At 31.0% G+C, this 11,565-nt stretch overlaps 1 protein-coding gene across 3 annotated transcripts in view; it reads left to right on the top strand.

Annotated features, from left to right (window-relative positions):
• LOC106460728 (E3 ubiquitin-protein ligase RNF14-like) overlaps positions 1-11,565 on the top strand; it is a 24,937-nt gene that overhangs the window by 9,566 nt on the left and 3,806 nt on the right. For 2 of the 3 annotated variants that reach the window (XM_022387503.1, XM_013920463.2), the window contains 6 exons: positions 1,537-1,681; positions 2,166-2,400; positions 2,747-2,884; positions 4,369-4,551; positions 5,955-6,201; positions 6,946-7,109. In XM_022387503.1, coding sequence (XP_022243211.1) covers positions 1,537-1,681; positions 2,166-2,400; positions 2,747-2,884; positions 4,369-4,551; positions 5,955-6,201; positions 6,946-7,109 — 1,112 coding nt within the window. Of the gene's footprint in view, positions 1-1,536; positions 1,682-2,165; positions 2,401-2,746; positions 2,885-4,368; positions 4,552-5,954; positions 6,202-6,945; positions 7,110-8,670; positions 8,865-11,565 lie in introns of all 3 variants that reach the window. The other variant, XR_002610832.1, reaches the window with a different exon arrangement.

Raw genomic sequence — 11,565 nt, 5'->3', positions numbered from 1 at the left:
CTAAAGTTTCGTGGGAACGAATTTACGGAAAACTAATTAACGAACGAACGGAGACGTAACAATATCATTATTAGTATTTTAAGTTATGCAGGAAAAGACATAGTAACAGTGATAGTTGTCACGGTCTTGTGAATAGTTTCTTCATATTGTGACAGTATATATCTTTAAATTTATATATATAAATATGAAATATGTATTTGTTTACACTCTAACTCCTCAGAGCCTATTGGGTCAATCTCAACTAAAACTTGTATGTAAACATTATGAACTATGAGAAAAGTCCTAAGGGGGTCAAAATTTTACTTAACCATATTTCTATTTTGTAAAGCCTGTTGGTTAATTACTCCAACCCTATTGAGTCAATCTCAAATAGTCTTGGTAGGTTGATGCTTTAGACAATGTTGAATATTCTAAAGGAATTCAAAGTTGCTGGATTGTTTCGCAAACAACCATGCTTTTCTCATGGTCAGTGAGATGTTGGGTGTTCAAGGGTGGGATTACCTCAAAAATCCTTATTTGTTGGTTGATGGAAAGTAAACTGCAAATGTTGTTTATGAAGAAGCTGTGTTATAATTTTAAAATTTTGAGATAAAATTTATATTCAAAATATTATTTTGAAATATATTATTGCTGTTAAACTTGCATTGTTTTAATTAAGTTTAAACATTCCCCCATCAGTTGATGGGTATTTCAGCTTGTACATATATATTTATAAATATAGAGGTACAGTGCATTACCAAATAAACAGAACACTCTCAGCTAGTAAAGGGCCTTTCCCCAATTAATTTGCATATGAATACCATGATGCACTATTATGTGCAGTTTATAAAGGTTAGCAGCTGTAACAGACAGCTAACTGGATTAATGATGTCATAATTAAAGATGTTCATAGACCTTCAAGAAATATGCTTAAAAATTAGAAGATCATCCAAGTGTGAATGCTGACTATTCTACCTTAAATTAATCACTACCCAATTAATGCAAAATACTAAACACATTATGAAATGAACCACTCATCTAGCTAATTAATCACCAAGGATCATACTGAGAGTTTAGGTTTAGGGATTAGACATCCACTGTGTACAGGGATCTGTTATACTTTATGGATGAACTGCTGTCCATAAGCTCTGAATTATAGCCACAAATACATGGCATTGGCTGTCATGATTCTTTCAGCATTATAACTCATCATTTCATAATGCAAGTTGTATAAAGTGGTAGTTAAGACAAGAAACATCCAGAGATAGCCCTGGAACATTCCTGAATACCAGACTCTTTTTACACTTGGAGCTGATTTGCAAGTGAAGTTGAAGTTTACTCCACCACATATATACCAGCAGTGATAAGTATTGGTATTCATGCTGTATTTAGTGCCAGAGTTGGAGCCACTTCATGTTGGATGGGGCAGAGGGAGGGGGGGGGGCTGTTGAGACATAAGTTAATGATATCTTTCTAATTTTTTTGTGCAATATTAATACATTTGGTAATATCTTGTATAAGTTTGTGAATTTAATTTATAATAACACTTCACTTTAGATTTTCATAAAGCCAAAGCTTCCTGATGATCAGGAGTACATTGAAGTTAACTGCAAACTACCAAGGCATCCACTCTTTAATGATTGTGAATCACTAACCAAAGAAGCCTCTGCTGTTAAACACAGTTTTTACAGAACAACATCAGGTTGGTTTTCTTGCTGTTTGAAAACTAATTTTATAAAAAAATCTCATGATAACAATTAGGCAGTGTCTGTTAACTCAGAATATTTTAAATTGGTTTACACAAGGAATGTAGAAAAGGATCTAAAAAGTACTTTTTTTCACCAAAATAGACATTGTTTGTTTGAGGTCACTTTCGAGATATTACCATGTGGTTGTTGTATCGTACTCAAGCTTTTAATCTAGTTTGGTAGAAAGTTAAGGAGTGAGATGCAAGTTTACCAGATTTATTAAATAGAGTAACATTACTAGATTTATTTATTGGAGAATATATTATTTAATAGTTTAGCTTCTATTCAGAAAATTGGGCAAAGTTTTAATACATAATCACTAAAGTCACAGCTTACCCTACTCACCAATAAATGCCAAATAAAAACAATTTGTGCTTATTCCTTTTTCCAATTTTTTTTCTAAGTTAATATCTTCATATTCTTTGTTCTGATAAATAGGTCATAGATGGCAGTCTATTTTTCAAGTTCAACACCTCAGTCCTATAGAACTACATGTAACACTACCTCTAGGATATCCACAGTTGAATCCTCCTCATTTCACTATCTGTTGTCTTTGGCTGACCAATCATCAGATTACTAATTTATGTAGCAAGCTGGATGAACTATGGGAAATAATGAGAGGGATGCCAATAATTTTCTTTTGGACAGACTGGCTAGAGAATCACAGTATCAGGTATTTATATGACCTGTACATCCCATTTATCCTCTCGGACATTCTTTTAGGATATTGTGATGATCTTATTCAAAGTTTTATGACGATAATCCAAAATATACACCATAACAAGGGCAACATATTTTAAATGTAAAACATATTATATACCATGAAACTTCTAATTAATTATTGAAACAGTACTGTATTTATTTCCATACACAATAATTAAAGATCACAAACTGTATAAGGTTTATTTGGTGTATTTCTTTTGGACATCTGACCAACTGGTAAGGCTTTGTGTATGATAACAGTTGAAGTTTAATTAACTGATTAATCAAAAACCAATTACAAGTCTTAAAATTTTCAGGTTCCTGGACATCTACCAAATAATCCTGACTAGTCCTCTAGATGGAATTAATTCAGGAAAAGCAGTGGATGATATGGTTGATGAAAAAGTTGTCCCAGATAACAGGGGAGTTGTGGAGAAGTTGAAGATTATGATCAAGTATGCAAAGATACAGCAGTTAAACATAATTTACAAAGAAATCTGAAAGAACAACAGCATTCATCTGAAGCTTGATGGAATGCTCATAAATATATCCAAATATTTCAGGAAATCTTATATAAAATTTTACATTTTAAAAGCTGAATTAGTAAGCCTGGCATTTAAAACTGGCATCTAAAATTAAAGATTTTGATAGTTATCATCACATGGTTTTATAGAACTAGAAGTATGAACTATGAGTTGTTTATTATATTTATTTCTTTTTAAGAGGTTCAAACCAAATATAAGTTTTTATAGGATCTAAGTGTAAAGGTGTAGACAGGGTGTGTGTGCTTACCCCACTCTCCAGATTTTTAGCTTTAATATAAAATCAATTATCCATAGATAACATAGTTGCTATGCACATAGCTATTTTTAACTCTTATTAACACATAAGCCCCCACTTTCTGAACTGTGTCTAGGTCCTTGAGATGTAGTGAAACATTTCTAGTAACCTGTTGGTGTTTTCATCATTCTTAATCATTCGTAATACTTTTGTTTCTGTAGCAGTCAGCTTTTACAAAATAATATTTCTTGAGTTAATAAATGACATGTTTGACCATTCTAAAGCAAAACTAGGATCACATTACAAAATAAAATCTAATATGCTTAATTAAAAGTTATATATAAGTATGCAATCAAATAAAACTATGATTAATAGATAATATGTTTGTGATAATACATCACAATAAGACTGATAATTTGATTAGTTAGTATAATTAATTACCTATGAGCATTGATTGCATAGTGTTATGCAAAATAGTCAATCAACTGATTAATATCACAAAATCAATAAATTAATTGATATAAGTGTTTTTGATTATTCCAATTGTCCAAGTAATTAAAATATTTTCATTTTTTTGATTAATTCAAGGTTGTTTAGCTTGATCAGTTAGTGCCACAACTCATAAAAATAATCAATTAATTAACATAAGTGTTTCTGATTATTACTATTTTTTATTATTCCAGCTATTTAAGCCTGATGTAATTGATTAATTGATGATTAAGTGATTAGAAAATTCCACTAATTGCCCAGATCTAATTTCCAGTAAGAAGAGAGTAGGCAAATTAATTTACAGTAGCAGTTAAACCCACATACTTGTATGCACATCTGTGGTTGAACCTCATCATGATTATGGTATGCTGCTGTTAATGAGGTTTGCCACTCAATAACGACATCCCAGCTCATCAATTCACCTGGGATAATATTTATAACTTGCAAGCTGACATTTAACTTCAAATTGATGTTTCATGTTGTTTTACAATTTTACTTCTTGATTATAAATACTGAACTGGTATTTTCTTATTGTTAGCTTATTCCTAGCAAGAAATTGAAACTATCATTCATCTGATTTTGTTCAGTATCTTTATCTATTCCTTCTATATTCATAACTGGAACATGCAAACTGTATTTTTTTTTTTTGTTTGCTTACATGATTGTTAAGGTATAACTGGGAGGAGGAACAGCATTTTTTCACCCAGAACATTCAGGAATGTACCATTTGTTTTGGTGAGGATTTGGGACAGAATTTCTTTAGGCTTCCTGACTGTAAGCACCACTTCTGCCAAGGCTGTATTAAGAATTATTGTGAGCTGCATGTGAAAGAAGGGACAGTTCAAAACCTCAGGTATAAAACTTTTGTTGACCCAGTAACTGTATTTCTTCTTTTTTATGCTTCCTTAATAGATGGCATAATAGTGTGTGGTTCTTTTTCTCAGTATTTATAGATTACAGATCTTATTTACATTTTTTGTCCAAAAATTACATTTGATTTTATTCTGTATTTGTATGTCTTCTATTTTTTACAAATATTTAAATACAGAATGACTACACTAAAGTATACCTTTGTGCCATATTTGTATAAATACCCACATTCAAGCTGACTACACTAAAGTATACCTTTGTGTCATATTTGTATAAATACCCACATTCAAGCTGACTACACTAAAGTATACCTTTGTGTCATATTTTTTTAAATATCCTGATCCAAACTGACAACTCTAAAGCACACCTTTATGTTCTGCTGGAATACATATCTAGATCCAAGTTGACTATAGTATAGGACACCTTTCTGCCATATTTGTATAAATACCCAAATCCAGACTGATTATACTAAAGTATACCTACATTCAGATTAACAACACTACATGATACTTTCTGTGCAGACTGATTATATTAAGCCAGACTTTTTTGTTTTGCCTTTATAATTAGTTAGATGCAGACTGGAATTAGTCAGCTTTTCTGTTTAATTTGTATAGCTACCTAAATTCAGAATGAGTATATAAATCTTGTATATATATAAGTTATATATAACTTGTATACATAACTATATATATATATATATATAGTTACTTTAATTTATAAGTAGCTAATAGCAATTTTTAAAATAAGTTTATTCAGTATAACCAGGATGGAAAGACTAATTCCAAGTAGCTGGGCTTGTCTCGGCATTCCTGTGTTATACTTGAATAAATCTTCAGGAAAAAGGGAGGAGGTTGGAAGTAAGAACTACATAAGAACTTTTAAAGTAGGGTTTATAGTTCTATTTAATATCTTTTTGTGAGGGTGGAGGTTGGAAGTTTAATTAGTAGAAATATTAGGGTGGCTTCATTTCTACTCTAAGAAATTTAAGGGTAACTGCTTTTCCACAACTGATTATAGACAGTGAAAGGCAGCAGAAGCTGAAATGTTGTGGGTTTAAGCATTAAGCTTCTTACCTGTATTTGTTTTTTTATGATTTTCCATGAAGGCTGACTAGATTGACATCTGCGTTTGGATTTTGTCTGATAGATGGGATATCCCTAATGCATTTGGGTGCTATTACCACAGACATTATTCATTATGACAATATGGACCGATAACAGTAATGCGATATTTAATTGATTATTGTTTTATAGAGCTGATTTAATCACCTATTAACAATTAATGTAATCAGTAGTTTGTAAGCTATTTATTTAATTATTTATATATACGCATGCACAGGCCAAGTTCAGAAGTCATTATATTAAGTATAGTTCTCTACCTACACAGGTGCCCAGAATCAGACTGCGAGGAAGAGCTACCTACAAGTATCATCACTACAATCCTTGAGCCTGATGCTCTAGAACGCTGGGAACATTTACTATTACATAAAACTCTGGATGCCATGAAAGATGTTGAATGGTGTCCTCGCTGTAATAATCCTTGTGTCTGTGATGAAAATGACTCTTTGAACCTTGCCTTTTGTTTGCAGTGCTCATTTGCTTTCTGTACCTCTTGCAGGAATTCATGGCATCAGGTTAGTTATATTGGAAACAAGGACAACAATCAAATCTTTCTTTAAGAAAGTAATATGTCAATATAGCATATCTGTTGCATTCAATCTTAAGATTGCTACTCAAAATTAAATTCGTAAAAGTCTAGAATGAAAGTGATAATTTCTAGTTTTCTGTAGGTGACCAATAGTAGAAAGGTTAATAGTTACACTAAGTTAAAGTAGCTACTAACTTAATGAAACAGTAAATACTAATCTTACACACTAATTCTAAAGAATCAACAATCAAGTTCATGGTGAAAAGCTTGTGAATATTGAATACTGAGGTTTAATATAAAATAAAGAAATACAAGTACACCACTACAAATTGATCACCAGTCTACCAAAAAGACTTTTGTAACACCTGAATAACAAGACAAAAACCAAAAGGCTACAGATAAAAGTAAGGACAGTAAGATAATTCAAACCACACCTAATGAAACAATTAAATGTGTTATGTACTATAAACTATTGTTCATACATATAACATGACAAACAATTAGATTACCTTTGCAAGGTGCTTAAATTAGAAAAAAAAATTATAATTGAATAAAGCTAAAAAAAATAACTAAATGAAAAAGTCATCATTATCATAAAGAAACCATTTACAAAATATAATTAATAAAGAATCAAATTTGTACTTAATGAGTAAACAATTCAAAAATAGTATAAGGATTAATTGGTTAATTTTAGATATATTATGGCTTGAACACTTTGTTTTTCTTGCAGGGTACACCATGTATCAGTATAGAAGAAGTGTTAAAGAATACATCTTTGGAAAGAAATAATAACACACAACAAAAAACATATGAAGAGTTAATATCAGTATACTGTATTTCAAAGACAACCAGGAAGTGTCCACAGTGTAAGGTGCCTATAGAGAAACAGAATGGGTATGTAGAATATATTTAGAGTTATTAAGAGTGTAATTTACCACAATAAACTGAGTAGATAGAGCATTTCAGATGCTGTCTAGTGTGTGACTTGCTTGAAAAAAAAATCAGTAGGTAAGGCATTCTAGGCACTGTCTAGATTGTAATTTACCTAAACAGAAACAAAATGTAGAGAATTCCAGGTACTGTTTAGAGTGTAATTTACTGAAACAGAAGTAAAATGAATAGGTAAAGCATTTCAGTGCCTGTCTAGTGTGTGATTTACCTGAAAAAACAAAACAAAAACATAATCAGTAGGTTAGGCATTCTAGAGTGCATCATGTTACGTAATGAGAATTTGAAATAATCCAAGGCGACATTAAATAATTTAACTTTTAATAGTTGAGACGTACCATGGATTTAGGTTTAGAAATATGCCAGTATTTTATTTAATTTACACTATTTGCCAACAAGATTAATTCACACTATTTTTGGTTTAGACACCAATAAGCTTTAATATATATATATATATATACACAACACTATAATTTACAGTAGCAACTATTATGACTAATTATTACAAGCAAAGTTTTATAGACAGAAATTTCACTAACTTACAAATAGCCTAAAACTGTCTTCCTAGTTCAGTCTCCTTGATGTCCAGCGAGTTGTACGTATATATATAATTTGGCGGGAAGCTAGCTAGCTTTGTCAGGCACTGAATTGTTGGACCGTTGAAGTAAGATAATATTTTCATAAAATCACTGATGTCCGATGAAAGATTAGTAATATTCTTGGAGAGATATTAACGTTTAATGGGAATTCACTGATGTTCAAAATTTATAAATGCTCCTGGTCAAATGTCGTATATTTTCCAGTTAATAAGGGTTAATGAAATCACAGTTTATAGCTTACACGGTTATAACAGTTTCATAGTAGGCCTGTCTGTTCTTTTTTTTCTTTTTTGTCTCTATCTTTCTTTCTGTATTTTCCTTTCTTTCTTTCTCTCTCTCTCTGTATTTTTTCTTTCTGTTCTTCTTTCTCTGGTTAGACTATCCGACCAACTGAAAGGTATGACAAGCTTTGCAAAATTGATAAATATCTTGCCTAACTATGGCCAAACGAAATATCTCATAATTTTGTCACCTGTCTTGTTGACACCTAAATGATCTCCCATGGGGAGTTCATGGACAACTTTCAATATTTCAAAAGGACATGCTTTTGGAACAACAATTTGATGAACAATAGCCCAATCCTCTGAAGCTGGCACATCTGGTGGTCTCCATTTCCTCATAAGCACATCATTTTTGAAAAAATAACCATTTGGTATTTTCTCAAGTTCATCTTTTGGGAATATGTGTTCAAATAGTGAAGTGATCTGCAAATGTTTTTCTCATTTTAGTAAATGGAACTTTACAAGGTGAATCAGATCCTTCACGTCCATCGTTGTCACTCACAGAGATATTGTCAGTAGGACGATCATTCACAAGATCCCTGTTGGATCCAAAAAATGTCCGAGACAATTTAATAATATCATTCTCTGAATCCATGCTTATTATTTGTTTTTGACTTAATTTCTTAGCCTGAGCTCGAGTCACAGAACACAAGGGAAACACATCGGGATTCTCCTCAACTACAACATCATCCTTAGATGAAACAGTGATCGGCTCACTAACCATCTTAGGTTAGGCAACAACTTTGGGGGCTCGTCCCGGATCTGAACCCGGGACCTCTCGCACCCAAAGCAAGAATCATACCCCTGGACCTAAATTCAAGGTACGTCTCAACTATTATTTAATGTGGCCTTGGATTATTTCAAATTCTCAATACATAACAAGTGTAATTAAAGGAGTTGGCAAAATATTCTTCATTGTCCATAAAGTGTATAATAAATGCTATAGTGAAAGAAAATAAGTAGTTATTTTGAGGGGCAAATGTGTAAAGAGAAACTAAATTGATAGGTAGAATATAACAGTTTAATTTTTTAATATAGTTGTTTTGCCTTTCAGAATAAATAAAAACTAACATTCGGTGCAGTAAATGTTAAGCTTAATGAAGCTTTCTGCTTTGCCAACATAGCTATTTTGCACCATAACAAACCTTGCAAATGTATAAGCAACAAAATGCATGATGATAGTTATTAAGTTAAAGTAACTTTTGCTTTCTTGCTATCTTTTTAGCTAAATGGATCATTATTAACTTATTAGCATCATAGAAAACAACTTTATGACTCATTGTACATTTTATTACCTTTCTAGATGTATATTGAGGCACACTTTGATGTTTTCTCATCATTTGTGAATACTTTTGAAATGCAAAATTATTTTTACATTATTAGTGATATTAAAACTGTTTAAAAGGTTATAAACCAGGCTCTCATTATTATAAAATAGATGACTACTTTCATATTAAAATAAGTCATAATGTTAGAAAAACAAGATAAAATATTAGAAGATAAGAAATGATTTGGACTTATGAATGATAAGATTGTTGAATCTTCATTTGTGTTTTTAGTACAAAGCTACACAATAGGCTATATGTACTCTGCCCACTGTAGGGAATCAAATCCCAGATTTTAGTGTTGTAAGTCTGTAAACTTACTGGCAGACCAAGAAATTAATACTAAGAAAATGTCATTTTTGGATTAAATTATCAACAGTATTTAAATATGTAAATAATTCTGTTAATGCAGTGTAGCATTTAAAAATCAGATAATAAATTTGTTTTGTACAAAGTTAATTTTATAAAAAATTTAATTAATATGACTGTAAAGATGTAGAATTATACATATACTTTTCTCTATGTTTGAATACTTTTATTTGCGAGCTTATGACCCTCTTACCAGAGCCTTCATCAGGGAACAATGTAAGAGGGCCGAAAGCTTGCAAATAAAAGTATTTTAACATAAAGAAAAGTCCGTGTGTAATTCTACATATTAATTTACCTATGTTATGAAACTTAAACAACAATGGCCATAGAGTTGTACAATCTAACTATAGTTAACAAAATTTATATAAGTAGCTAATTGAATTCTTAAGAATATGCAGTTATATAAAGAGGTAAGTAAATTTTAAAGGAAAAGGAAGAGAAATTACAAATTTAAAAAAAAGAGTATCCTTATCAAAATAAAATTAATAAGAATGATAACAAATACACTTGGTTTTTGTGTTTTTGTAGTTAAGCACAAAACTACACAATTGGCTATCTGTGTTGTGTTTACCATGGGTTATGAAACCTTGTTTTTAGCATTATTAATCCACAGACTTATTGCTGTGCCAGTGAGAGGCCAAGTATACTTGGAAAGATCTAAATAAAATGAGTGGTATAAAAATTCAATAAATATGTAGATGTTCTTTAAAGTGGAAACATAAAATTCATGATCAGCAGGAATTAGCGGAACTACTAAATAAATTTTAAACATATGTTGGTTAAAAACTTGTTGATGAATCACTTGTGCCATCTCTTTATACACACTTATGAATTATATCTGGATTCATACATGGGTCTTTCTGGCTCTTTTTAGCAATAAAGCTTGAAATAACTAGTATAATAAATGTTTTAAAGTTAGCAAAGCAAGTAAGTATGATGTGAAAACAACAACAACAACAGGTAATTATTGATACCACTATTTCCTTAAATAACAGTATGGCATCATATGTTGGTCAGGGTACTGAACACATTGCACAGATAATCATGTATATATAAATGGTGATAAAAAATTCTGAAAATTATAAGCCCATATCATTGTTGTAATATTGTTTTTCAAAAAATTGTAGAGATTTTTTATATTTCTTATCAAAATAAATTTATAACAAGTTCACTTTGGATTTAGCAAAGGAGAAATTAACATACCTGGCAGTCATATCTTTGACGGATAAAATAACAAAAATGAAACAATTGTAATGTTTCATTACAAGAGTTAGAAAATTATGAAATAAAAGGGAACATCTTTGCAGTGGTTCTAATATGATTTTTTCAATCAGACAACAATTGGACAAGTATGATAGTAATTAAAGATCTATATTTTGAAAATTAAGACTGTTTTTAGTTAAAAATAATTTAATGTCTAGTTAATTAGTTAGCCTTTTACAAGCAAAGTGACATGAAATGGTTCTGCCCTGAAAGTGGTCCTGCAAAAATTGTTTCACCTGGTAGTTAATGAGTTAGCCTTTCACAAGCAAACTGATGTGAAATGGTTCTGTTCTGAAAGTACTCCTGCAAGAATTGTTTCACCTAGTTACCAATATGCAGAAGGACAAATCCTGCATGAAAACTGTTATGTGTATCACATTTCATTGCTGTAGTATAGGAACCACACTGGTTGTGAGCATTACTTAGTAGTGTTGAATATCTGCTTGTTTGTTTGTCTCTGGTAGAAATTCTTTCCAAGGATCTTCAGCAATACAAGTCCTTTCTTGGTTAAACCAGTTTATTCTTCCTCGATACAAACTTTTAGTACACAGTAGTTCCACAATCA

This window comes from Limulus polyphemus, unplaced genomic scaffold, assembly GCF_000517525.1.
Source record: "Limulus polyphemus unplaced genomic scaffold, Limulus_polyphemus-2.1.2 Scaffold823, whole genome shotgun sequence".
Classification (NCBI taxonomy): Eukaryota; Metazoa; Arthropoda; class Merostomata; order Xiphosura; family Limulidae; genus Limulus; species Limulus polyphemus.
The sequence above is the reverse complement of the archived record's forward strand: the minus strand, read 5'-3'. Positions and strand labels throughout refer to the sequence as shown.